The following is a 26,443-nucleotide window of genomic DNA, read 5'->3' on the forward strand; positions in this document are numbered from 1 at the left end:
CCTTTGCGCGACATGTGATGACTTCCAATCTGGTTTTTCATTCGCTCAAATTAACACTGTGATACCCATGTTCCTCATAATTTATAGTACATAATATAAGATATTATACCAACTGGTGTTTCTAAGACTGCAATCTCTGTCTCTGGGTCTGAGGCTCGTACTTCCATTCCGCGTCCAGCGTCTCCGCAGACTCGGGCTGCCTGTCTTCAGCAGCCAACGCACCCTTATCTCCACGCTGGCTTCTCTGCGCTTCCTCACGCCCAAGTCCGCGCAGGCCGGGAATCTCGCGTTCTAAGCCGGGCTCCCTGTTTGCTCCGACACTCTCGAGGCCACCACCAGGGTTCTTCCGGTGTGTTTGTCCGTCATGGCGAAGTTCTGCGCTCGTTTGGCCGCCTCCAGGGTGGCCTAGACCGGTGTGCACATCCTGAGAGGTAGCTCCCTGTAAACTCTGTTCCGCAGGTGTTTTTACGGACCCCTTCCCGTGCTCAACATTAGGACTCTGAGCCTGGCTTCCCACCTCCAACTGGGTGTTGGGGGTGTAAGAGTTGGAAGCGGGAGCAGTTCCAGGAGGGTATGTCTCTGCGTGGAATTCAGGGGCATAGTCCTTAGGAGATACCTTGCGACCGGGTTGATGCTGTTTTGAACGATTAGCCAATGGCCTTGGAAGATATCGAGCTCAGGTGCACATACGCCCTTGTCTGTGAGAGGTTTAGAGTTGCCAGCGCTAGGATGGAAACCCTGCTTAGGGTTGTTGTCGGAGTGGATCTTGTCGAGAGTGCTCATACTGAAGGTCTTGGATGTGGTCTTTGGAAATTGTGTGGAGTAATTCGAGTCGTGATAATGAGAAGAGCTAAAGATTTGGCAGTGATTGTTTTGTTTCCTATGGGACAAAGCCTTCTACAGCCAATACGCTCTTCCTTATAACCCTTCGAATGGCTAGATACAAGTCGGTTGTTGCATACTAGCAACCCTATGACGTCAAGGCTGATGGAGGTTGACTTCATACTTAACTCACCACCATCGATGTCCATGATTATCTTCTATCAAACAATGGGTCTAGGGTGTCGCACACCACTGTTGCTCTTCCCTGTAAATTCTCGCAACATGACGTTGCTATGTTTAACACGGTGGGCTCAGCTGTGGAGATGATCGCGCGACTTCAGCGAAGTTACTGTGTATATAGTGCCGATTGAAGGGCATTTACTCACAACATCCAGATGCATTGATCACAAACATATGACTTCATCAGACGTCTTGAAACTGTGCCGAGACAGTAGCTTGTGCAGATGGCCCATGGGAGACATCGGCTGCGTGAAACATTGTGTCATTGAAAAGTAGATTCCATACAGAATATATAGCACATGAAGAAAATTAAACGATTAAACTAAGGTATCTTTGCGTGTGAACAATCCTCTCTACGCCATTAACAAGCCCCAATCCAATCAGATCTAATATCAAGGGCACCGAGCAAAATCTAGAGGCACCTGTTCCTGACCGTCTCACGAATTCAGCCAGGTACGGGGAGCGATCTCCGCTCCGGTCTAACGTGGAGCTCCCCATATTTGGCATGACGTATCACCTCATCACCGGAGGCCTTCCCTCCTTATTCCATTTGACTCGGGTTTGAACCCACTCCACAGCTTCCTGGACTCCTGAGCCCAGGAGCGCACTGATCGGTAAGACGCGACTGTCGCGCATTGCGCCTCCAGATTCTCCCTCGAAGACCTTGCGCACAAATCCCTCCTTGATGCGAACAACTTCTACCGAGTCTTCTCGATCTTGTTTATTTGCTAGGACCAGAATCGGTACTCCGGCCACATCCGAGTTCTTTAAGACTGATTCTAACACCTCACGACACTCATCGAGCCGACCAAAGTCACTCCCAGGCGCATTGATGCCTACTGTCTGTTCGGTGAACGCATCGGAGGCACTCCCCGAAGGGCCCGATGCAGAACTGGATCGCCGATTCGAAGGGAGACGGGCGATATCTGGGTCCTGACCGACGTCGGTGCTGTCGACGACGAAGATGATTGCATGACAGCTTGAGTAGTAGCTTTGCCATAGATTTCTCATCGTTAACTGACCCCCAACATCCCAGATCTTCAGGTACATTTCCGGGAGGTTGATGGTTGCGACATTTTGGCCGACTGTAGGCACGGTCTTGCCGGGGTTCGGAGCAGGGGCGCCATCGGGACGGGGTTGGTAGAGGGCCTTGATCTGAGAGAGGAGCGTAGTTTTGCCAGCGTTATCTAGCCCGAGAAGGAGGACCGAGTACTCTACATGGTAAATCATCAGTACGCAACTCTGCATCTGACCTCGCAGCGCGTTCTCTTACCCTCTTTGCTCGTAGCGTACATATACAACGACTTAGCTAGATGGTACATCGTTGCAAGTCGGCGGAGGCCGGAGCCAACTCCTGGTATCAGAACGGGCGTAACGAGAGTCGGAATAACAGAATCATGGCAGCGCAACTTGCCTCTGATTCCCTAGCCCTTCACTTCTCGCTTTCTTTCTGCTCGTTCTGCCTCTGGTGACGATCATTCACCCGTCTGCTCTTCCGTCCAACGCGTCAGCCTTGGCTCCTTTCGGAAGGTAGGGCACAGGGCTGCCAAAGCCCCTCACCCTATGCCCTAAATATCCTAGTACGGCTACCCCGCAGCCGGAGGGTCGCCGCCTTTTTCATGATTATGATAGAATTGGGTATTGTTTTCCCCGGTGGATTCCCTCGATGATTTCACTGAACCATTACGCTACCATGGGTGAGGCCTCTTTTATCGCCCCTGGGTGCAAAAAGGTCATTTCGTGACCCTGGTTGAATGAGATTTATCTCAACTCTATCAAAGATTGGGAGGGGGGAAAAGTGGATTGATGTACTTGTACTTTGATACGAGATGAATGTCCCGCCGACTGCCACCGGTCTAGGCGACTGGAACCAAGCTTAATTTCCATAGTTCACCCCACGCCGCCGTTCGGACCATAATCGGGACAGGATTGCTAAGCTAGACCAGAGTTTTGTCAGCGACTGGCTTTACTTTTGTGATCCGCTCAATGTGCGCCTCTCACGCCATCTTCTTGCAGCATTTTCTGCCATCTCAGATGTAACCTCTTTCGATGGCCTAGCGGCTTCATGTCCTTCACAGGAAGGTAGTGGCGCCGTCATCATCATCATCTAGACCCACCGATTGAAAGCACTGTCCCTCTGGGCTTCTGCCACTCATATCGCATGTCCCGTCGAGAATGCTCCGCGCTGACCGGGCGGCCGGAGGCTCACAGATTGCCTTCAATGGACACTGACACCATTATAATCGGTATGTCGCCATACTCCTTGAAGGCTATTTCTGCCAATGGGCGCCGTGATTGACCTGTAAACTGCCACAGGAAATGGGCCGTCGGCCATGATCCTGTCCTTTATCCTGCACGGTCACGTCCCGTATTATTCCCCCAATCCTCCACATCCTGATCCTCTTCTCCACGCCAAGCTCAAAGATCACCCGGCGTTGCTGGATGCTGATGTCGATGCTCTGACGGAGCATTTTGCCGCTTCCCGCTGAGCTACTCCACTCAAGCTCTGCCGATCAATGTCTTATTTGACACCCTCTTCCGCCCCAGTATCGATGTGGAAGAACTGGGAAGCATTTCAAATATCGAATGGCGATATGTGCCTGAAAAAGCGGTTCCTCATTTGGTTTTCGGGAATGCGCCACGGCCTGGTGGGCAATGGACCGAAAATCTTGTCCCTGCTAGTTGGGACATTCAGACTTTGAGCTATGCATCCATGTTATCTCTTCCGGGTTATTCCTTCGCGGAACATTACCGGAAAGTCACAGGCCAAGATCTCCCTGCTTTCACCCGGCCCAGTAGACAGGAAACGGCGGAATATTTTCGGATGTATCCGGAAGCAGTTGGGATTGCGGATGTTTTCAAGAGCAATGAAACCCTGGCCGGTATTTCCAGAACAGAGAATGGCTTTTTCATTGAGTCACACAATATCCGTTGCAAAAACTTGGTCTTAGCGAGCGGCATCTTTTCCGAAGTGATAAAGCCTCGTCCGCTGCTCCAGCCTCTCCTGTCGCTTCAACCAGTCCCAGATATCCCTCTTCTCATTATTGGGTCTGGGTTTTCAGCTGCAGATGTAATTATCTCAGCACCAAAAGATCAGAAGATCATTCATGTATTCAAATGGGATCCTGAATCCCGGCCCTCTCCCCTGCGGGGCTGCCACCAACAAGCCTACCCCGAGTACGCGGGGGTCTACCGTTTGATGAAACGAGCGGCTGTTGCGGCAGCGCCAACCACAAATAAGCGTCCTGCCAGAGTGAAGCGGACGGCATCAAGCCCGTTTCTCGAAAGCCGTGCTTGGGATGAGGTTTATAAAGGATATCCGAACACCGAAATCATCGGCGTGGACATGGAGAAGGAATTCGCTACGGTTACCTTCCGCCGAACTGATGGAACCACTTTTTCGCAACCTGTACGCGGCATGGTGTACGCGACTGGTCGCCGAGGCTCTCTTGGTTACCTGGACCGTGGGCTCCTCTCCGAGATCTTGGAATGTGATGATAAAGGCGAAATAACCCCAACCGTCTCTGGGCAAACCCTGCGACAGAAGGCATTTGAAAACATGGAAATTGCGAATAATATCTTCATCGTTGGCAGTTTGACGGGCGACACTCTCATTCGGTTTGCACATGGCAGCTGTGCTCAAACAGCAGGCAAACTGATCCGTACATATACTGGGGAAAACAAGGCAGGGACTAAAGCAGTGGCCTCTACTCGATCACAGGGATCATCCCCAGGGGTGATGCAGGGCATCGATGGCCACGATATTTACGAAAACGGAAATCACAGGATCCAACTCGATAAGATTGATAGCTGCCGGACGGAGTACCCTATGTCTGAGAAGTCAGGTCTGCTTGGAAGCATTTGGAAAGTTCTAACAACAATCTGGTAACGACACAATGTTTTTATCTCCTTTCCTCTACATGCACAACACATAGATTCTAGAAGGGATGTACGAGACGTTTATACTGTATAAGAATCGATTACATTTGGCACTCTTACACGCCTCAAGGGCCACACATGTTCACAGAAGTTATGCTCTGTATACGTGCAACAGGGTATATAATCTCATCATCATTATTGTACACTAACTACGCGCGAAGGTCGAGCAGAATAACGTCATATCTCTAACCCATGATCTGTAGCTGGTCGTCTGGAGGCCACCGAGTTTGCGCAAAGCTCAAGCATCGTTTAATGCTTTGCAGGTACTTGCGAGTGATCTCATCACTTAGAATATGAGCCTGCTGGTCGCTCTGGTGTAGCTTTTCTCGGGCTGATCGCTCGTGGATACCAACCATGGTAACACCAATGGGCCATGCTCTGTACACCGTTAGTTATCTCAAGGTATAAAAAATAGTTTAGTGGGTCAACACGTACGCCTTTCCAATACTCAATCGTAGATAGGCATCGTTTGCATCTACATATCTCCGCAGCTGGGCCTTGTGGACGATTTCGACAACATGCTCCAGCACGCTATCATCAACATCCACCTTCTCGAACTTTCGGAACAGCGGCTTCATATTCTCCCTCGACTGGACCATTGCATTGTAGGCTTGTCGTCCCTGGAGACTTTGCTTGACAGATATATCTCGCTTCGCCAATGCAAGCTCCCATTCCCCTAGCACCATGTTGAAATACGAAGCCAGCTGGCGGAACAGATACTTGCGGCCTTCTGTATCCTTAGGGAGTGTCGTGGAAATCTTCATATCCTTCTCGGAGACCAGTTCCAGCGTCGTGGGAATAGGCCCATCCGACAACTGCTGTTGAGGGGTGAGCGAACGCTGTACGAGTCGATGATACCGCCGTAAACGACTGCGATGTGTCTCTCCGAACAACCGAGCCGGTTCATCCAGCTCACGCAACTTCGCAACCAGTTCCTCGTCTGGGATGTCTTCCTCTTCATCCTTGTCCTCATCCTTTTCGCTGGCAGGGGGCAACTCAGGCAATCCCAACCGCTTCCGTCGCTCTCGCTCCTTGGCCGTCTCTTCTTCTTCTCTCTTCTTTCGTGACTCTTCTGCTAGTCGTCGTTTTTTCTCTTCTCGCTCCTGGCGCCGTTCGGCCTCTTCCTCGTCCAGTTTGCGCTTCTGAGCCATGCGCTCGTCTCGTTCGCGTTGCGCCCGCTCCTGCTCTTCATTGTAGGCGGCAATTCGAGCTGCTTCTAATTCACTGCGGCGAACGTATTTCTTCTCCGGAGGTTTCGATGTATCTTTTTGGTCTGATGACGACGATCCGCCGTTTTTGGCTTTGGAGATCTCCTTGGACATTAACGCCGCGAAATCCATGTTGCTGACTGCCGATACGGACAAAAGCCAGCCATAAACGATTTAGATGAAATATGGAAAGGGAGCGAGATCGTAGTAGAGTTCCGTGACGGACAACAGCGCGAGTTGGTTGGGAGGAAGCGGCAAAAGTTGATTCTCGGGCGGAGGGTCGCGAGGAAAGGCTAGACTAAAGCTCCTCCGGCGGTCGAGCTTAACTCTCGGGACAAAACCAGAGCTCTCCGTTTCAACCGCAACACTTCCGTTGAACATTCAATCCCTCCGTTTATAATCCCTCATTGTTGTCTCCCGTTGATGCCCGTGACGCAATAGACCCATTCGCAAGAACACTATCTCCACATCTTATTTGAGCCCTCCTTGAACGACCAATTGTACCGTCCTTCAAACCACAGACAAACGGCATCATGGCCGCCGCTCGAGATGCGCCGAAACCCCAAATCGACCGTCAGTCCACAACGCCCTTCCATCTGAAGCTTTTCTACCGCGTGAACAACTTCCACCACCTGTCCGACTTTGCTCCCCAGTCATCGCCTGCATCGTACAGTGGTCCTGTCAGCGGTCCCAATGCCATCCGGGCGCGCTCCCCTCCCCCGCCGCCGCCGCTCCCTGCCCACCTTCAAATCTACACCTGGCAGTCCTGCTCGCTGCGCGAGTTGTCACAGCTCCTCACCTCCGCCTTGCCGTCGCTACTACCAGACCCGCCCGTGGGCACAAGACTATGCTTCCGCCTCATCTACCCCGACACAAAGACCGCTGCGACGATGGGGCCCGAGGCGCGCGGCCGATACCTAAGCAAGGACATGGGCAGTGTGGTGGTCGGACCAAGGGACAGCCCGTACCGTGATGAAAACGACGAAGAGAACAGCGCTCCTGCGGGACCCCGGGCCGGTCCCCTACGACTACAGGGCCACGACGCCGACAAAACGCTACAAGACGTACGATTCGTGATCGGAGACTATGTAGATTGTGCGATTCTGCCACCACTGGAGGACGGGTCGGTAGCACCACCGATCACGTCCGGGAGGGGGTCCATCGGCTCAGCTGTTGGGGGTGGCATGAGAGCATTCCGCGATAATGGATTCGCAGGGCGGCCAGGCCGGGGAGGTCGAGGTGGCGGCGAGCGCATTCCTGCAGGCGATTGGCGACGGGGAGAGAGGCTACCGGAAGGAGGGGGACGCGGGAGGAGAGGATGGGGTCCTTATTAATTGAATCTCTTTCTGTTTTCTGTCTAACGATCTCGGATTGTATTAGTTTCTGGAGTTGTGATCCCGAGGGATACCCGGTACTGAAAATATAGCTGCTATCTGGTCTATGGGTCGGTGCTCTTCTTTTCTGAATGTGTAGTGCAATGCTTCAATTGGGAGACATATCTCACTCCAGATATATGTGTGTATATATATCCGCACATATGCTACACAACAGAATCCATATACACTGGAAGTACCGCAAACGCACAACCCAAGCTCCTAGCCTACAATGCAACCAAGTACCGAGAAGGAAAAAGAAACAAGAGGCGGTATATTCCGTAATAAATACACATCTAGCGATGGGTGTGTCGTCATAATCGACAAACCCTTCATTTTCATCCACCCTCAAACCGATCGAGCGCAAAACAACGAGAAATCAGAACTCCTCAATCGTGTCTCCTCTCTTCTTCCCACGGAAATCGTACTTGCCCTGTAACAAGGAAAAACCCGTCAGTCCGAAGCCCATTCATTCCGCAGTTCGCCGAGGGAACCTGAATCAAACCCACCTCAGTGTTGTAGGCAATGTAGCCCAGCGTTCCGGGAATCAAAGCCATGTAGAGGAACGAGAACCAGGCATGGCGCGGGGTCCAGCGGAAGTACTTGTAGCGGTTTGCGTTGATCTCTGTTCGACAATATTAGCCCTGATCGTGGGTCTCGCTCGATAATCCTATGTTCCCAATCGCGGTATTGGACGGCAAAGCGCATCGAGAGGGTATAGATTCAATCGAATTCCGTCGTTATATCACATCAAGCTTGGTAGCATTGGATGTCGGGGGAGAAAGCGAGGGGAGGAAATGTACCGTAGTATTTCTGGAGGGCCGGGTCAAGGACCAGGGCTGGAATGGAAACGTATTAGTACCTCCTCCATCAATTGCAATCCGAGAAGGAGACTCACACTTGCTAGGACCGGCCATGGTAGCGGTTGTGTAGGATGGACAGCGTTATCACCTATCTTCGTCTTGAATTGGCTGAGCTTCGATTGGGCGAGGTGAGGTTCCCCGTGATGTCACGTGAGCACTTTGCATTGCTTAGTAAGTATATATAGTGCGTGGATGTGATTGGGTACAGTTGAATGTTATGCAGTCATGTGGATTCCTTCTTCTTTATCCTAATTAGGGTGTGTAGTGTCTATCCTACAGGCAGCTATTGTACTAGACCCTGCAGTAATCGGGTGATTGTCGGGAAAAGTCCAGGTACTTAAGATGTTCAACCACCAAACTCGAAAATGGTCCTCTAGGAATTGGACTGAAAGACCCACTCCCGCCGATGACGCAGTTTCACAGGCGGAGATGCCGAGGCAGATATGCTCTTTCTACTCGGTCGCTGCTATACGAGGAGATTATTCCAGTCGATCAGTCTAGATCTGCTCGGTATAAGAGTCCTGACTTCCTGATAGTGGTCTGCTGCTCGTATTTACCACGCCAGAAACTGTACTCGCTGTCATCGGATACGATACCGTATTCAGTTCAGATTTTATATATCAACTCGATCAACTCAAAGTGATCTACTTTTACGCTCATACCAGAGCATAGATATATATCAAGATGACGGACGCAAACAAAGGCGCCAACATCACCCTTTACTGGTGCGTCCCTTCTGCATACTGTGGCCACATCAGAGCACACTAACAAGAGAGAAAACCTACAGGCTGGAGCAATCCCGCTCCCAGCGCATCGTCTGGCTCTTCGAGGAGCTAGGCCTCACCTACAACTTGAAGACCTTCAAGCGCACATCGGAGATGCTGGCTCCCCCGGAGCTCAAGAAGATCCATCCGCTGGGCAAATCGCCCGTCATCACCATCGAAACCGAGCAGTCAGAGAAGCCGCTCGTGCTTGCCGAATCGGGTAATATCACCGAGTACCTGTGCGACCATTTCGGCGGCGAGAAGCTCATCCCCAAGCGCTATCCCGAGGGCAAGGAGGGCGCTGTCGGCGGCGAGACCGAGGAATGGATGCGCTATCGGTATTTCATGCACTATGCCGAGGGTACTTTGATGCCGTTTTTGGTGTTTCAGTTGGTTATGGATCGTGAGTTTTGACTTTTCTTTTCTCTTTTTCGCCTGGTACTTGTGGTGGGTGGCTGACGATGTGGTATAGGTATGAAGGATGCCCCTGTTCCGTTCTTCATTAAGCCCATCCCAAGGTTTGTTGCGTCCAAGGTTGAAGAGGCCTTCCTCTCCAGGAACATCTTTGGGAACTTTGATTTCCTCGAGGAGCGCCTGAAGACTGCCCCGGGTGGTGGACCGTATCTCTGCGGACAGCAGTTGACGGCGGCTGATATTATGATGAGCTTTCCGCTCATTGCGGCATCGTTGAGATTGCCACTGAAGGAGAAGTATCCGCATCTGGCCAAGTATGTGGAGATGATCCAGGCCGAGGAAGGCTACCAGAGGGCTGTGAAGAAAGTGGAGGAGATTGATGGGAAGTTCCAGGCTTCCCTGTGAGCTTCTTTTACGCTTCTGAATTCTGTTGTATGGTTGATATGGTGATGATGTTTTTGTATGTTGATACTTATGCCTATGACCGTGCTATAGTGCTTAATTGATAATGTGCTCGATTCTTATATTCGAATTTCAATATAAACATAAGTAGGGTATCAATCTAATTAGGTCTTCCGAGGTGTTCAGATCAAATCTCAGCGGTAGTACTATCATTCGATTGTGATGCACCAGGCCGCCGTCCAACAGTATCCAGTTGAATACCTAATTTCTCCATCTCCCGTACATCCAGGAAACACCGGCCGTCCAGCACCCATTTGGGCTCTTTTAAATTGTAAGCAATGCGCGCCCACTCCAGCGGTTCGGCCGTTGCAGGTCGGCTTGATGTCGAGCGGCAAGAAGCACAATCAGTGGCACAAGCCTCTTGCGGGACAAGACGGTAGGATATTCCATTGAAAGCCCAGGTCTCCTCTTCTGGTTTGACGGGTGTCATAATTACCTCGGCCAAGCTATCATATATGTCCTGGTCTGCTCGAGCAGCAGATGTCTGATAGGCCGACGACGAACGACCTCGGCTAGCAGGAACATTCTTGAACTGGCCACAGTCCGTCATGACCAGGACAGCATGCGCCTGAGAACAAGCCAGGTAAGGATCTGCAAGAACCTTCACGACACTGTCCTTCTCTGAGTGGTTAGCCAATATCATCTCTAGCTCCCGGAGGATATCCTCTTCCTGACAGTAAGGATCATATATCGCGATCTCCATCGGCCGCTCCTCTATCAAAAGCTGCACCACATCAACTGCCAAAGACTCGCGCGTATCTCCCGTATCCTTCTTAAATGCAAATCCCAGCAAGGCAACCTTACGACCATGCAAATTGCCCTCAAATCGGTCAATAACCTTCCTGGCGAACCGGCTCCGCTGCGCTACATTCATGACATTGACCTGATTCCAATACTGCGCGACGTCGTCCAGCCCCAGGGACTCAGCCAGATATGTCAAGCTGGCGATGTCCTTGCGGAAGCACGATCCGCCGAACCCCAGACCGGCCTTGAGAAACTGGGGTCCAATCCGTGTATCCATGCCCACGGCCTTAGCAACTTGGTCGACCTCGGCGCCGGTCTTCTCGCAGATGGCACTGATAGAGTTGATGCTGCTGATGCGCTGGGCGAGCATGGCATTGGCTACTAGTTTGGATAGCTCCGAAGACCAGGAGTTGATTTCGAGGATACGCGATGCTGGGACCCAGGTGGAATACAGGCTTGCGAGCATGTTTGCTGCACGACGACCTACTGGTGTTCCGGAATATCCGATGAGGACGCGGTCAGGTTTGACGAGGTTGTCGATGGCTGAGCCTTCGGATAGAAATTCTGGATTGGAGAGAACCTCGAAGGGGACTTCTGGTCGAAGGGTGGCGAACTACGGTGAAGTTAGTTTCGTTGCATCTTTGTCTAAAGCTGAGTCCTCAAAGGTCTCATAATTTGGCGGAGGGATGTTATATCGCAAAGGAAATGAAAGCAAGGAGTAATTTATACCATTTGGCGGATCCGCTGAGCAGTGCCACACGGCACCGTACTCTTCTCCACGATGACCGCGCCAGGCTTTGCGTGGAGCGCGATCTCTCGCACAGCCTCGTCGACAGCTGTCATATCAGTCGCTCTTCCAGCGCCTAACCCAAAGGACTTGGTGGGCGTGTTCACTGCAAGGAAGACCATGTCCGCGCGAGAGATGCTTCTAGCTGAATCGCATGTAAAGAACAGGTTGGGCTTTCGCTTCACGTCCCCTAACATGGCTGCAATAGAAGCACTCGAAGTGACAAAATCCGCGCCGTCCCTTGCTACACGGACAACATTGCCCAGGCCTGGTTCATGGACGGGGAGATGTGGTGACTTCCATCTCTGAATGCGACGAGGGTCTCGGTCTACGACTTCGACTGCGATGGACGGGTTATGGAGCGCGAGGACTGCAGCGGTCGGCCCACCTATGGAGAGTTAGGGTCATGCGTGAAAGCAGCTTGAGAGGAGAGCTATGTAGCAGAGCCAACGTACCTACGTACCCCGCGCCCACGACGCAGACGTTTTGGACCAGTGCCGCCGAGGGTCTCCAAAGTGTAGCAACGCTGGGAATGTCGTGTACCCTCTGCTCGGAGCTGAGATTATAAGTAGTTGATGAAGACGGAAAGCTTGACGAGACCAGCTCATCTCCTCTGGAGGCACCGAACAAGGGACTCGAAGCTGGAGTCGTAGGAGGCGTGGAGTCCTCATACAAACTCCCCTCCGAGGAGCCTAGTGGAGAAGACGGAATGTCCATCGGGTGAGTCTCGTTTTCCGCGATAATGTTCGAGAGAACGTCCAGTTTGCGGGCATGAGGCTTCTTGAATGGAATTACCAACAGAAATCAAACCGTTTATACAATCTATTACTTCACCTGACCTTTCCTGGTCACCCGGTGGCCAAGGTAAACTAGCATGGTTAATCGCTATATGTTTCCGGCAGGCTACTGGTCCCGCGAATGCCTCTCTACGAGCGTTTCCGGAACGTGATGAAGCAAGATAAGGGCCAAAGAGCCAGATGAGCATCGTAGATAATCGTAGGAGGGCTCCAAAGAGCTTGAAGAGTTAATGCACGGGGAAGTGAAGACGGAACGTCACTGGTGAAGTCTGAAGGTTATTTGTATAGCGGCCAGCCCACGTGCCCGCACGAAGCCCTCCTACACGAAGCTTGTGGTCCATCCCTAAAGAATGAGCCCTCCAACCTGCAGGGGATCGTCAAATCAACTGGCGATCATGTGCTATCCATGATTTCATGTCATCTGCCTTGAATGCGATCTAATGCAAGATAAAAGGTGGGAATAAACCATGGTATTGCCGCCTCTAATTCGCTGCATGCCTGCAGTACACAATGGCGTTGCTCATTTCCAACCCAGATGATTTTCCTAATATTCTCAAAGGAAGGCGTGTTCTGCTGACTACAGAGTCTCTGGGGCCCGTTAATGGCGTTAGTCGGACAACGTTGAGCTTGGTGGAGTACCTCCGGCGCAACGGTGTCGATCTGGCTGTAGTTGCACCGCATTATCAAGGCTTCCGCCACCAGGCACGGGATGCAGCAGATTCACGGATACCAGGATATCCCCTGCCATACAATCCGGACCTGACGATAGTGTACCCTTTTCGCTTGGACACTGTCTACAAACAAACCTTCCAGCCAGATATCATCTACGTCGCCAGTCCAGCATCTCTGGGGTTCCAAGTCCTGCTACAAACCCGCCAACTTCGGAAACCACCTACGGTGCTACTCAACTACCAAACAGATCTCTCAGCCTACAGTGAAATAATTTTTCCGGCACCTCTTGACAGATTCGCAGTTTGGCTCTTGGCCACAGTGCAAGGGTTCCTGTTCAGTCATTCAGCTGTCCACACCATCTTCTATCCTTGTTCGGCAGTACTGAACTACCTAAAAGATGCTGGAGCTCCTGCCGAGCGCACTGTACGATTAGGGCGTGGCGTTGATACCTTGTTGTTTAACCCCGCGCACCGTGACAATGCCTGCCGAACAAAGATTGCCCCGAATGGCGAGATCATTCTCGTTTGCGTATGTCGCCTTGCTCCAGAGAAGGGGTTCGAGTTCCTGGCGCAGGCGACAGTCAAGCTTGCTGAACAAAAGGTTCCATTCAAGCTGCTGATCATCGGAGGGAATCGCAACCCGGTCGTTGAAAGCCGGATCCACCGTCTTTTCGACGCGGTCAGAGAGCATGTCATCTTCACCGGGTTCCTGACCGGCCAGCCCCTAGCTCGCGCCTACGCCTCAGGCGATATCTTCCTCCATTGCTCGATCACTGAAACCTTCGGGCTGGTTGTGCTGGAGGCAATGGCCAGTGGGGTACCCGTTATCGCCAGAGACCAAGGAGGCCCGTCGGATATTGTACAACATCAAAAGACGGGATATCTGGTTCCTCCAAATGACATACACAACTTTGTCGGCCTAGTACGAGAGGTTTCTATTGATAGCCAGCTGCGGTCTACCCTAGCCACCTCTGCCCGGAGGTATGCAGAAGAGACAACGTGGGAGAAGATCAATAATCGTGTGGCTTGGCAGATGGCAAGCGCGCTCGAGCAACGTTCAGCCGAAGAAAGCCTGGGTAGTTCTGATGAACCTGTCGTGGCCAACTTCATGTTGCCTATCTTGGAAAAGCTGCGCCTAACTCTCGCTGTTGGACTTGTGTACTTCATGTGGTTGGTTGCTGTGGTTCCTTTGATTATTCACGGACAACGGATCGTCCCCAGAGCTTTGGAATTGGTGCATACAGTGCCGTTAATTGGGAGGTGTATACGGTATCGCTCTGGGTAATGTATGTATAGAAGCTATAGAGGCGGTTCCATATTGGGTATGCACATTCATCTTCTACGTTAATGATTTTGGTGTGACGCAAAGCAGCGTAGTCACTCTCAGCGAAGAAACAAGGATATCAGTGTTATGAGAAGATCTGTCTGTAAACTGATCAGTTGAGTTCTGGACAATAGACATTCATTGTAGACATTACCTCATGAGAATGTTTACCACTTATGCCAATGGCAAGATTTTATGTTGTTTCCCCAAGAGCCTGTGATAGGACACTGAAACGCATACCCTTGCATCATATACATACCTGTACGGAATAGTGACAACTGTGACATGTAATCTGCAGCTCTCGGATCCGGAAGAAAAGGGCCTACCAAGTCTGCCACAATCCACTAACGCTGTAGCCACTGTTTGAAGAGACGCCAGCTGCCAGCACCTAGGTACGCATGACCATACTCTGGGTCCTAGCAAAGGCCCTAGAAAATCCTTCCCATTTGGTACTCTGTGATGCCAATCGGATATCCCTCCCAGAAATACCAGACGGCCACACCGGAGATTGGCAGAATATATTCTCTGTATCCAACATACACCAAGAATATACTTTAAGTCCTTAATCGGTATATTTATTGCCAAGTTGGTAGAAATAGGATCGTTGCTCAAGATAGCGCCAAGCCCAAGATTGTGAAGAAATAGAATTAGGGTTTAATAAGGCCCAATATTGTAGGGTCTGGACTGTGCCTCCCCACACGTCTACCAGCTTCCTGATGCAACACCACAAGGTTTTGGCCCAAAATTGGCATTCACCACGAGTCTCTTATTTGTAGTTTGGCAATCTTGGTGCAAGCCAAGAATCATCCACCGTGGATCGTGTGGCGCAGCAGCCACAGGGCAGCTATCTTCGCCTGACCGTTGGGATCGAGGATCATTCAACGCCAGAAATTCAATCTCGGAATAATTCCGCGATTATCAATCTATCTGATGGTTCGAGGTAGGATTCAGATTAAGTGGATATCTGAATCCTTTAATTCAGGCTACTCTTACGTCCTTTTATGGAAGACACAACGTGCAGTGACTTGAGTGTGATCTATGATTGTGCTCTCGGCGTAGGGATATGGTTTTTAATCTCGAGGCATTGATGATTGATTCATTAGACTTTCACATCACGGTGTAGCAGCTTATGAAGGCACAAAGGCGTTGTTTCTAAATTGTTTCGAGTACTTTTGAGGGATTTTCCTTCGGCCGGTTGCCTGCTAGGTGACCCGTGCATTTAGTTTCATTCTCTAATATGTTGTCCAATGACTGCATCACTGTCCATTAGGGCAGATTGACTGTGCCGTGGCTCGGCGCCAAGTAGGCTTGGAGGATTCGAGAAGTATTCGACTGGAATAGTAATTCTCAGTACTCGACAAATTTGGATGTCTAGGGACTCATGACTTGCTTAAAAGGCGTGAAGATCCTCAGAATGTAGCCAGCATTATTCTCATAGCTACCACATCTATCTATTAAGTGTCCACTCCATTAATACTAGACCCTATCTCTATCGAACAATGGTTTACTTGAAACGTCTTCTTGCTCTTTCGAGCCTCTTGTCACTCGGTCAATCGCAGTGGTCTCCAAACGTTCCCTTGGAGACTCGCTCTCTCGACGAGATCTACGAAGCTGCTAAGAAGGAGTCCGGCCCTCTGGTTGTGTCCTCTGGCGGAGATGGTAAGAGTCACGGTAGCTGCTTCTCCTACCTATTACTGACAGCATACATAGCCGGAAACCAGAACGATTTCATCATCGATGCGTTCCAGAAACGCTTCCCTGATATCCAGGTGAACTGGACAGTCGACCTCTCCAAGTATCACGCGAGTCGCATTGACCGTGGCTTCTACGGCAAGGGGGAGACAACCGATGTGGTAATCCTGCAGACCTTGCAGGATTTCCCGCGCTGGAAGTCGCAGAATCGCCTGCTTTACTATAAGCCAGCAGTGTGGAACGATATATATGCTTCCGAGCGCGACCCTCAGGGCGCTTACCTTCCCATCGCAGAGTGTAAGCTACCCTTCCTTTGCAAACTCGAGTCTAGTCTGACAATGTCTACAGATGGCTTCGGCAACATGTTTTGGGATAGTACCAAACTGAAGGAATCCGAGGTCCCCGATGACTATGCATCTTTCACTGACCCAAAATGGCACGGAAAGCTGGTTCTCACCTATCCCAACGACGATGATGCCGTTCTGTATCTCTTCGCCAAGATCATCGGCCGCTACGGCTTTGAATGGCTCAGTGCCCTCCAGGCAAACGATGTTCAGTGGGTACGGGGCTCCTACACCCCGGCTGCCGTTATCTCGGCCGCCCACAACAACACGAGCAATCCTCGGTCGATCACTTTCACCACTGCCGACGGCGCCGAAGATTGGTGGAGAATCAAGGCCCCTCAAAAGGACGAGAGCATGACCTGGTCCCAGACAGCAGCGATCCTTGCAAGCACGAAGAGGCCGGAGACCTCTAAGCTTCTGCTTAGTTTCTTGGTCAGCGATGAGTGGCAGAAGGCTCAGGCTGATGCCGGCAGCTTCGTTCCCCGCGTTAGCCTGGACCAGGGCAGGCTTTACGAGCAGAATGTTAGTGAGGTTGGTGGCTTCCGGGTCTTTATGAGCCAGCGCAATGTGGTCGATTGGTGGAAGAGCCAATTGGAGACTAGTCTGGGTACTCCTCAGGGGATTAGTCCCTTGGATGTCTACCCCCGGGTCTAGTTGGGGGTACTGCTGTGCCTGCACCTTGGCCACTTCTGAGTATATTGATGTGGTGAATTCTGCTACACGGTGGTGTCGTATTTGTATGTTTATATAGAGAGTTCGCGCTGTCTTTCATTCTCACCTTTCTGTTTGTAGTTAGAACTATTCAGGCGGACTGGAATGTAGCTTTAGATTTATAATTAATCTTGATATTCTACTCTGAGCTGTCGACTCTCCATCCCTTGTACGAGAGAAGTATTCGAGTGTACTAGAAATGCTAATCTCCTAGATAGACTCCATCGCGAGTGGTTGCAGGTCAGCGGGACCCTACTTCTAGGTGGCGCTAACTATCCTTGCGGCGCTTAATAATCAGGTTTTAGTCCTGAGATTGTCAGTAATAAAATATCAAAGTTTCAAGATATTAAATCTATTACCTGTAAAAATACAATTTCTCTCTATTACTATTTACTACTATAATTCTAAGTACTTAAAAAATATTTAAAAAAATATTAAGAAAATATTAATTTAGAATAATAAATAATAATACAGTGAAATTATACTACAATTAATATACAAGCTAGTGTGACTTGTTTTGCTTATTAATTTGTGCATGGCACTCACGTGTGCTTAGTAAGGGTTATCCCATCTTGGGACTAAGGTCAGATGACCTGTATACACCCATCGCGATTACCTCCCAAATGCGTGGCCCATTTATAAGCGGGGTGGGTCATGCCATCAGAATGAGGCAGGAATTCCCGGCAGCCCTAAGTATATCAATCCCCCAAGTGTACATATACAACTACTGGAATTAGATCCTAATTCAACATTGATCAGCGACCTTCTACATTGCTCGTGACATTTTTTTTAAACACTGAATACCACCCCTTCGCCTTATTGACTACAGCTGCTTCTCCAACTAGACAATGTCTCGCATCTTCATGTAAGTACTTCGAAAACATCAAAGACATAGCACTAATACGAATATTCCAACCAGTACCGGCGCCACAGGATACATTGGTGGGGATGTTCTCTTCGCTCTCACACAAGCCTGCCGCGCCTCCAATATCTCAGCCCTAGTGCGGAGTGAGAGTCGAGCATCTCAGCTCACGAACAAGTTTCCATCCGTCACTCCCGTGATTGGGGACCTGGATTCCGTCGCGAAAATCACACGTGAAGCCTCAGAGGCTGACGTTGTTCTTCGTAAGAATTCTATCTCTGTGTATAGTGACCGTTGGCACGCTAACCAAGGAAAACAGATCTCGCCAGCTCGAATCACCTACCCAGCGCCACTGCCATAGCACAAGGGTTGACTGAAAGCAAGCGCCAAAAGCCAGGTATTCATTTCACCCCTGTTTCAACTCTTCCCCCTTATCAAAACTTTGAAATTCTGACAAAACCCTAGTATGGATCCAAATCTCGGGTGCAAGCCTCCTCTCCGGACCCGACATCACAGCCAATGCCTATGGCGAACCACGCTCGCAAGAGTTCAATGATCTACACGGCATATCCGAGATCAGAGACATCATCACTTCCTCGCCGAAGCGCGCCGTCGATAATCTCCTCCTTAGTCTCTCCGCCACGAATCCTCACGTCCGAACAGCCATTATATACGGACCACTAATCTACGGCCAGGGAAGAGGCCCCGTAAACCAGCGCAGCATACAACTCCCAAGCTTGGCAAAAGCAATCATCCAGCACGGCCATGGCCTCCAGGTCGGTAGAGGCCTCAGTTGCTGGAGCAACGTTCATGTCTCGGATATTGCGCAATTGGTGGTGAAGTTAACGCAGGAAGCGTCCAACTCTCAGAATGTGTCGCTATGGAACGAGAATGGGATTTATTTTGCTGAGAATGGGAAGATGGTGAGTCGATAGACCCCTGGGATAAGTTGTGGGTGCCTGGTTTTCTGATTATAGTTTATAGCCGTTTGGGGAGATTTCGCAAAGGGTGTCTTCGTTTGCTGCTGAACAAGGCTTTATCAAGGACCCCACCGTCAAGAGTATCGATGCTGATACTGCGGACAAGCTGACTGCACATGGTGCCGTGCTGCTGGGGACGAATGCTCAATACACTGCTTCTCGGGCACGTGAATTGCTGGGTTGGAAGCCACAGGGTCCCAGTCTAGAGGAGGAGATTCTGAGAGCTGTGCGGGAGGAAGCGTCACAGTTCACTTCCAAGCTGTAGAGCTACTATGACTATATAAGTGTCGGTCAGTCGTGAGGCAAAGCTATGGATTAGATGCTGGGTTGGTTTGATGTTATGAGACATGAACAATGTCCGATCATTGTGACTTGACGTTTACCTCACGGGTCAATGGTTATGGATGAATTAATGAATGCTATGCATAAGCTACGACTGCATAAACTATGAATATCGCAGTTTCGTCTGGAGACTAGGCACCCAGACAATCCTCAAAAGAATAAGCCCAGCGTTCGGTAGTTTGAATACTACAGCCGCACAGGCTCCTTGTCCGTCGGAACCACCAGATGACCCTCGCGTACCAGCGAGTTCTTGCAAGTCCTCTTCAAAGAAAAGTCCTCCAAATTCCCCAACGTAACGCCCGCGATCTCACTGAGCGCCTCCTCCGTAAAGAAAGCCTGATGGCCGCAAACAAGCACATTAGGGAACGTCATCAGCCGCATGAACACATCGTCATGGATAATCTCGCCAGAATGATCATTGTAGAACAGCGATCCTTCTTCCTCGTACACATCCAGTGCCACACCACCAAGCTGACCCGATTTGAGCGCATTGATCACAGCCTTGGTGTTAACCAGGCCGCCACGAGAGGTATTGACCAACAACGCACCCTTCTTCATCCGCGAGAGATTCTCATCATTGATCACATGTCTCGTACCTTCTGTAAGAGGGCAATGCAGACTGACAATATCGCTTTGTGACAGCAGATCGCCTAGCTCCACAAACTCACCATACTTCTTGAACTCCTCGCCTCCAAATGGGTCATACGCCAGCAGCTTACACCCGAACCCATGTAGTATCTTCACAAACGCCAGCCCGATACGACCGACGCCTACAACCCCCACCGTTTTACCGTAGAGTGTGCGGCCCAGAAATCCCTCAAGGTTGAAGTTCCCCTCCCGGACGCGGTTAAACGCGCGATGTGTCTTGCGATTCAAGGTCTGGATCAGCGCCACTGCGAACTCAGCGACCGCTTCGGGGGAATACGAGGGGACATTGGCGACAAAGAAGCCTAGGTCCTCGGCGACTTGCAGGTCGATGTTGTTGAAGCCCGCACAGCGCAGGAGAATGGCGCGGACGCCGTTTGCGTAGAGGGTTTGGAGGACGCGGGCGTCCAGCTGGTCGTTTACAAAGACGCAGACTGCATCGCTGTCTTGCGCGAGAGAAACGGTCTCGGATGAGAGGGCGAATGAATGGTAGGTGATCTCACAAAGCGTGGGGTGTTGTTTGCGGAGTGTGACGTCGAAATAGTGCTTATCGTAGGACTTGGCGCTGAAGACTGCCAGCTTCATGTTGGAGGATTAGGAATGTTTTTTTTTTGTTCAGATAATGGGAAATCGTCGCATTGACATGGGGAATTGATTGCATTTTGTTTGAGTATGGGGTGGCGTTATAGCGTGTCGTGGTATGATCGTGGCTTGCTTCTGGCTTTCGTCGTTTAGGGCTTGGCTGAGGGGTGGTGACGTGTAGATGCCGTTCCATGTAACCTCCGACATTCTTCGTACCTTTTTTCATTTAATATCCTTTTTTTGAATTTAATGCTGTAAAACCTAGTACTCATGCGAGTTATTCAACAAAGTTGTGAGCGAATTTATCCTGATTTGGCCAGTAAATATAGTAGGAATTAACGCAACCTCGCCCGCCCCAGCATAGTGCATGTTACACACCAGAGAATCCAGACCATGCACTTATTGTCAATTCAATAGTATGGCGGGTAACTTCACCCTTGCCACGTAGCTCAGAGTCTTCCAGGCGAATATTTAAGAGATAGCACTCTCCCTGGGCTACACTTGGACATCAAGAGAGCTTCCAGTACAGGTTATGAGCCTGCCACTTGACATATATATTTCCCTTCTATCTATCGATGATCATTTTCTACAGATATCTCAGAGCACATCGCAGACAGCGAGTGGTGTACTACGTGTGAGATTATGAACCCCAAGAAGCAGCTGGAGCCGGACACGACAAAGAAACCTTATGTATTACTATCCATTTCTCTCCTTTCTTACCCCATCTGTCAGACCATTCTAATGATTGGAATAGATATTCTGTCGTGAGGCGACGTGGATCATTCTCCATATCTCCACCAAAAGACTCAACACTGCTAAAGGGGTCGCAGAATGGATTCAAGACTACCGGATGCTGGAGCATCCGTGGCAGTCAAACCGAGAGGACCCATCGACCGTTCATTCATGGAATCCAGGAGACCCTCATCCAGAGGCTACCAGTAGTGGGTTTACCAATCTCCCGTCTAGATTACCAATTATTTGCTGACCATGTCCAAGGCTCTCAATCTCGCAGAACTGCTGGTGCGAGCTATAAGTAGGACTAGCCTCGATAGCAAGAGCGTGTCAACATCTTGAGGCCGTACTTACAAACAAGGGCACTTTCTCGTTATGCCCCAGTTATAGAGCAAACAATCACGCTCTCTCGGGATCGGAACAGGGTTGTCATGAGCACCGGCGACCCCTTACAGATCCCTTTCGACCAAGTATTTCTTCGGACCGCAAATCCATTGGAGGACGGCTATGTCATTCGTTCCAATGGGATATCGAAAAAGAAGATGGTCTGGGGGCATAGAACTCACACCACAGCGCATGAACCTTAGTCCCGCTTAGAAGCCATTCCTTTTAACGACATGGTCTATGAAGAGATCGTCTTACTTCACCATGGGTGTTTATTGAGAAATCCCCCACTTGCTGGCTTGAAACCAACCAGCAAACAATAACAAGCGTTCCACCTAATCCTCGGCACCTTTGGCACATGAGTTGTAATGTGTCAGCACGTGTATGTATGATCTATAATGAGTTTATACATATTGAAAGAAGGCTAATATCTACCATTATATAGATACCCCTTGGGGGAATATGCCCCCCACCACTGAAGACTTTGAAAGAGCATATAGGCTCACGCGCCCTCCACGTAGGATAGCCGGTGATCTCAAGTGGAATCTATACTAATATGGATATCTTATAGCACGATGAAAAGTGGTGGAGGGTCCAGGGGGAAACCTTTTTGTGTTATCGATGAAGGCCTCTTCCCGTTCATGCTCTCAATATCACTCGCCAGGTCATCGGTCCAAATAGCCTATCAACCTGGCCCGGCTCAGTAGCAGATGGATTATCTGCATGTTGCCAATCTGTGCAGCAATGAACAGTGCCGTCCGACCCTCATGATCCCTCTCACCCACGTCCCACATACTTCTAAACACCAGCAAGATGAAGTCCAGCTCTATTCCCCCGAGGCCACTTCTCCTAAACCCACTCCGCCTGCGCTGGACAAGTCTTCTTCTGTCCCTGGCGGTCGGCTATTCGCCAATGGGAACGATACATCGAAAACGGGACAACCACAAAACCCGGGTATTGAGATCCATCGTTGCACGGTGGAGTTGGTACTTGGCACAAGAGGTTGCACAAGGGGTTGGACTATGTGGATCTTCAGAATACTGTAGATTGGAGGTGTTTAATATGGAGGAGGAGTATCTATGTGGCTGCACCGAACGACGATGGGCAAAACACCAACACCAAGTGTGCAAGACCGAGTCGACCTCAACCCCGGGAAGTGGGGAACTATTGCCCCGATCATCTTGTTGCAACGGCTACATCTGTTATATACAACAATTAGGATGGGCCATGGTGGGCCACTTGGAGGGAGCCATGGCGCCGGGGGGGGGATTGGACCGACGTTTATCCTCCCGTGAAGATCGATCCCGAGTCACTGGTCGGCGTGATTCCAAGGCAGGGAGGCGACGATAAAATGGAACATGACGGCTGATATCGTTGTGACCACAATAATGAATGTCCGGGGACTTGGCAGGCGTTCCTCCCAATGCTGGGCTGTCATTCTTGACGAGATAAGCGTTTTTCGAGATCCTGAACTCTTCCATATCCTTTCTACTCTGTCTATCAAGAGGGCTATCCACTATAGTTCGCACGGCAGACTCTCCAACCCAACGTCGGATATTTTCTACAACTGACAAGTGCATCTGCAAGGGTCAAACTTCACGATTTCTTGGTTAGACACGCGATCTACCACAAGACTTGCAACGCACGACCTGGACCCCCTCGGTGGCCCATTCCTACTCAGAGGGCAAACCGTATGACCGGGATTCTGACTGGGCCTGACTACCTTCGGCGTTGAGAAAAAGCACGTTGCTTACTTTACTGAACCTATGGGCATCGTGGCTGCAGAGGTTATTCGCGACTGGGCGCCGACGAAGCTGTGCCAGTCGAGTACGACAACCTCCTGGATGAGCTCACACCTGCAGCTTTCAATAACGACACATATTCGATGATCCTCGATGAGTGTTGCTTGCAATACATAGAGTATCCCTCCTGTGATAATGGACAAGTTAGGATCGAGCATGTTTTCTCGGCATCAACCAATGGGTCATTCCTGGAGCAGAGAGTGTACCAGAATGGACTTGAATAGTTGGCCCGCTGTGCTTGCTACGGGTATGATCGTCGACAGCATGCTGGAATCCTACCTAAGCCACTTAAAAAGCACGAAACTCTTGCGGACCTTGAAAATGCCAGGCCAGATTGAACTTATCTGGTGCCTTCTCCAGAGAAGTGTAATTGGCAAGAGAGGCCGCGAAGCCTAAAATTCGCCCAGTCATTCCTCTAAAGAAGGACGGCACTGTGAGTACTAGTTCTATATAACATCAGCTTAGGCTAAACTAGTTTAGGTGAATATGACTGCCATGCGACAGGTCTTGTTTGTTCACTGTGCCTGGAGCGGCGCGAGTGGGAGAAATACCGCGCCTTCACTGAATACTTTCACCAGTAAGGTCGCTGGGGATACCACCATAGAGTTTCGAGTCGCAACCAAAGACCACCGGGAGGCTGTCTTGAAGAAAGCTGGTGTGGTTGTCGCCATTCTCTTTGCTGCTGGGCAACACACCGTGATTGGTACTGTGGATTTTACCATAACCGAGTCACGCTGCTAGTCGGAGATCACCGTCAGCTAAAGCCCATCACGCTGTCAAGCACGACAGGCAATCAATCCTCTAAGCGGCCAGTTGAATCTCTCTCACTTTTCTGCCGTGTGGCATTTGCTGGGCTGGCTGTCCATATGCTAGAGATACAACACCGCATGCACCCCGATATCTGTGCACTGGTCAGCACAGTGTTCTACGACGGCAAGATCCAAGACGGTGCAGAGGTTGGACATGTGCACCGCGAGGATACTATGTTCTCATGGGTTCCGGCTTACAGGAATCACAGCGCGACGACCAGGGGGATACGACCATGAGTTTCTTGGCTATTTTATACCGTCTCACCTGAAAAGAGTGAACCCGCGGCTATATCGATGGCTGAATCCGGAGACGGGCTCAGATCCTGCGAACTACAAAGTGTGGCACTAGATTGGCTCGTTGAGGCAGAATGTCCTAGGCGGCCAATATTGAACTTGGCAGTTATAATAATTGCGATTGTTCTTAAGGTTGGAGAGGCTCACGACTAAAGTCCACAGCCCAAAGGTTGGGTCATCTTTATTGCCTCCTTTTCAAGGGTCCACTGATTGACGAGCTGCTGCAATGGGCTCCTTCTTGTCTTTAGTCGATTGGTAAGCATGTCAAGCTGAATGCAATGCGAGTGAGCATGGATAGGCCTCCAGCATCTGCAGACGTTCCATGACTTAAGCAACCCTATGAGTGGCGGTCGATGTCCGCCACCTGAATAGTCAGGTCGAACTGGACTTATATCCGGCACCTTTACAGGATGAGATCCTATTTTATACGAAGCTGTTCCTATCTTACAGTGGTTGATGCTTCAAACTCCCTTTATCGGTTCCCTGCCAGGAGGATGCATCAACCAGCGAGAATAAACCAAAGAGCATTTAGTAAGTAGAAGGCATAACCTGGCTAACCTGACATACATACCATGGAAGGATGTTTTTGACAGAAACTGGACGAAAGCAAAATGCTAACGAGCCAGGCAACGATCTCTCCCCGAGCAGCGCAGTCCGTGATTTACTCCCTTGCTCCCGAATTTGACATACGAGCGCCAAGTAGTAGTCACACAGGCTCCCATGTGTCTGTTAGGCCGTGCTAGAATCCCTGATGGCGAGCCAGCCTATACCAATTCTTGGGTCACAGTTGCAGTTGTCTGTATGACTCGTCTCCCCTCAAGGCTGTAACTGTCGCGGATATCTGAACAGACAGGACCCGCAAGAACACCACATCCCATGTTAACTTTTGACGTGGTGGATCTGGCAGATTAATTGTCGATTAATTCAGACCGGCTTGCTTACGGGACGTGAGCTGCAAGAAGAGGCAAATACGCCAGTCGCTTGTCCGCCAAGCGAACCAGAGCAGGATAAAGGGACGACGCATCAAGAGGATTCATCCAGCTCAGAGGACCTCGACGAACCTTTCCGGGATTGCGAGGACTGCAATCAGTATTCCAAGTTATTGGGACAGGAGCTGAGTTTCAAGGTGCAAATAACGGATCAAACTGTCCTTTCAGTAGTGTTTCCAAGAATATTACGCGCAGAACAACGACGCATATTTGAATAATTTGTGGCCGTGGCATTCGATCGCAAAAAGAACCTCCAGAACATGCTCACAGGGGGGGAAGTGTTCCACGTCACTGGCGAACCTTCATACTCCGGAGAGTGTTCAAACAATAATTCGCCACTCATGAATATGAGTACAGTCGTTTCGATCGAGGAACAGCCTGTCAAGGTACTCTGAGCGGGATGGACCCCCTTGATGCGCGTTTAAACTATCTCTGCAAAAAGGTGAACGAAGAGCTAGTTTAGGTAGCTTCAAACGTTCCCCGACTTCTTCCTTGCCATGGATTGTTGTTACTCAACGCCTGTGGCCCAATCAAGTTGAGAGACTCTCACAGAGGAACAATACCGGTCGCTCAAGTGTACAGGCAGGTAACCAGCGAGCTGCAAACAGGATGTGTCGGCCAAGCCGTTCCACATATACACGAGAAGAGAAGCTCTCGCTATTTCCGGGCGGCCAGATCGCTAAAGATTGGAACCATGAGCTGGTATCCAATTACCATGGAAGTAGCAGCTCGAAAGATTGTAATCGACGAGGTGACATTGACATGGTGGATGAAGGATGAGGACCAGCTGCAAAGGGCAGACCTGCTATAGCTGGAGATCAAAGTGAACGTCGTTGGTGTATGTTGGTGTCCCTTTTCCGAGTATAT

The 26,443-nt window shown here is 50.3% G+C and overlaps 13 protein-coding genes across 13 annotated transcripts; 7 read left to right on the forward strand and 6 right to left on the reverse strand.

The window, feature by feature from the left end:
• Positions 1-121: 121 nt before the first annotated feature.
• ABOM_004039 (uncharacterized protein) lies at positions 122-783 on the reverse strand (the record flags this gene model as incomplete). The annotated part of the gene is made up of 2 exons (XM_022531169.1): positions 122-634; positions 691-783. 2 exons carry the CDS (start codon positions 781-783, stop codon positions 122-124), a joined length of 606 nt encoding a protein of 201 aa, XP_022392917.1.
• Positions 784-1,575: 792 nt separating this feature from the next.
• Positions 1,576-2,384, reverse strand: ABOM_004040 (ADP-ribosylation factor family protein; the record flags this gene model as incomplete). The annotated part of the gene is made up of 2 exons (XM_022531170.1): positions 1,576-2,276; positions 2,336-2,384. The coding sequence occupies 2 exons, from the start codon at positions 2,382-2,384 to the stop codon at positions 1,576-1,578; spliced, it is 750 nt and encodes a 249-aa protein (XP_022392996.1).
• Positions 2,385-3,223: 839 nt separating this feature from the next.
• ABOM_004041 (uncharacterized protein) lies at positions 3,224-3,551 on the forward strand (the record flags this gene model as incomplete). Its single annotated transcript, XM_022531171.1, has 2 exons — positions 3,224-3,308; positions 3,379-3,551. 2 exons carry the CDS (start codon positions 3,224-3,226, stop codon positions 3,549-3,551), a joined length of 258 nt encoding a protein of 85 aa, XP_022392995.1.
• A 224-nt stretch (positions 3,552-3,775) lies between these two features.
• Positions 3,776-4,951, forward strand: ABOM_004042 (uncharacterized protein; the record flags this gene model as incomplete). The annotated part of the gene is made up of 1 exon (XM_022531172.1): positions 3,776-4,951. The coding sequence occupies one exon, from the start codon at positions 3,776-3,778 to the stop codon at positions 4,949-4,951; it is 1,176 nt and encodes a 391-aa protein (XP_022392994.1).
• Positions 4,952-5,186: 235 nt separating this feature from the next.
• On the reverse strand, positions 5,187-6,341 carry ABOM_004043 (mRNA splicing protein PRP18; the record flags this gene model as incomplete). The annotated part of the gene is made up of 2 exons (XM_022531173.1): positions 5,187-5,379; positions 5,437-6,341. The coding sequence occupies 2 exons, from the start codon at positions 6,339-6,341 to the stop codon at positions 5,187-5,189; spliced, it is 1,098 nt and encodes a 365-aa protein (XP_022392993.1).
• A 401-nt stretch (positions 6,342-6,742) lies between these two features.
• On the forward strand, positions 6,743-7,543 carry ABOM_004044 (SAP18 family protein; the record flags this gene model as incomplete). Its single annotated transcript, XM_022531174.1, has 1 exon — positions 6,743-7,543. One exon carries the CDS (start codon positions 6,743-6,745, stop codon positions 7,541-7,543), a length of 801 nt encoding a protein of 266 aa, XP_022392992.1.
• Positions 7,544-7,961: 418 nt separating this feature from the next.
• ABOM_004045 (NADH:ubiquinone oxidoreductase 6.6kD subunit) lies at positions 7,962-8,499 on the reverse strand (the record flags this gene model as incomplete). The annotated part of the gene is made up of 4 exons (XM_022531175.1): positions 7,962-8,015; positions 8,092-8,207; positions 8,386-8,421; positions 8,481-8,499. 4 exons carry the CDS (start codon positions 8,497-8,499, stop codon positions 7,962-7,964), a joined length of 225 nt encoding a protein of 74 aa, XP_022392991.1.
• A 630-nt stretch (positions 8,500-9,129) lies between these two features.
• Positions 9,130-10,028, forward strand: ABOM_004046 (glutathione S-transferase; the record flags this gene model as incomplete). The annotated part of the gene is made up of 3 exons (XM_022531176.1): positions 9,130-9,170; positions 9,233-9,612; positions 9,682-10,028. The coding sequence occupies 3 exons, from the start codon at positions 9,130-9,132 to the stop codon at positions 10,026-10,028; spliced, it is 768 nt and encodes a 255-aa protein (XP_022392990.1).
• Positions 10,029-10,212: 184 nt separating this feature from the next.
• On the reverse strand, positions 10,213-12,492 carry ugd1 (UDP-glucose dehydrogenase; the record flags this gene model as incomplete). The annotated part of the gene is made up of 4 exons (XM_022531177.1): positions 10,213-11,442; positions 11,559-12,004; positions 12,072-12,396; positions 12,451-12,492. 4 exons carry the CDS (start codon positions 12,490-12,492, stop codon positions 10,213-10,215), a joined length of 2,043 nt encoding a protein of 680 aa, XP_022392989.1.
• Positions 12,493-12,923: 431 nt separating this feature from the next.
• ABOM_004048 (glycosyltransferase family 4 protein) lies at positions 12,924-14,369 on the forward strand (the record flags this gene model as incomplete). Its single annotated transcript, XM_022531178.1, has 1 exon — positions 12,924-14,369. The coding sequence occupies one exon, from the start codon at positions 12,924-12,926 to the stop codon at positions 14,367-14,369; it is 1,446 nt and encodes a 481-aa protein (XP_022392988.1).
• Positions 14,370-15,907: 1,538 nt separating this feature from the next.
• ABOM_004049 (ABC transporter substrate-binding protein) lies at positions 15,908-17,098 on the forward strand (the record flags this gene model as incomplete). Its single annotated transcript, XM_022531179.1, has 3 exons — positions 15,908-16,067; positions 16,119-16,397; positions 16,449-17,098. The coding sequence occupies 3 exons, from the start codon at positions 15,908-15,910 to the stop codon at positions 17,096-17,098; spliced, it is 1,089 nt and encodes a 362-aa protein (XP_022392987.1).
• A 905-nt stretch (positions 17,099-18,003) lies between these two features.
• ABOM_004050 (uncharacterized protein) lies at positions 18,004-19,262 on the forward strand (the record flags this gene model as incomplete). Its single annotated transcript, XM_022531180.1, has 5 exons — positions 18,004-18,020; positions 18,075-18,280; positions 18,337-18,414; positions 18,483-18,940; positions 19,002-19,262. 5 exons carry the CDS (start codon positions 18,004-18,006, stop codon positions 19,260-19,262), a joined length of 1,020 nt encoding a protein of 339 aa, XP_022392966.1.
• Positions 19,263-19,525: 263 nt separating this feature from the next.
• ABOM_004051 (2-hydroxyacid dehydrogenase) lies at positions 19,526-20,569 on the reverse strand (the record flags this gene model as incomplete). Its single annotated transcript, XM_022531181.1, has 1 exon — positions 19,526-20,569. The coding sequence occupies one exon, from the start codon at positions 20,567-20,569 to the stop codon at positions 19,526-19,528; it is 1,044 nt and encodes a 347-aa protein (XP_022392935.1).
• Between the last annotated feature and the right edge of the window lie 5,874 nt (positions 20,570-26,443).

The sequence above is a fragment of the Aspergillus bombycis genome (assembly GCF_001792695.1).
Source record: "Aspergillus bombycis strain NRRL26010 chromosome Unknown contig00010, whole genome shotgun sequence".
Lineage (NCBI taxonomy): Eukaryota > Fungi > Ascomycota > Eurotiomycetes > Eurotiales > Aspergillaceae > Aspergillus > Aspergillus bombycis.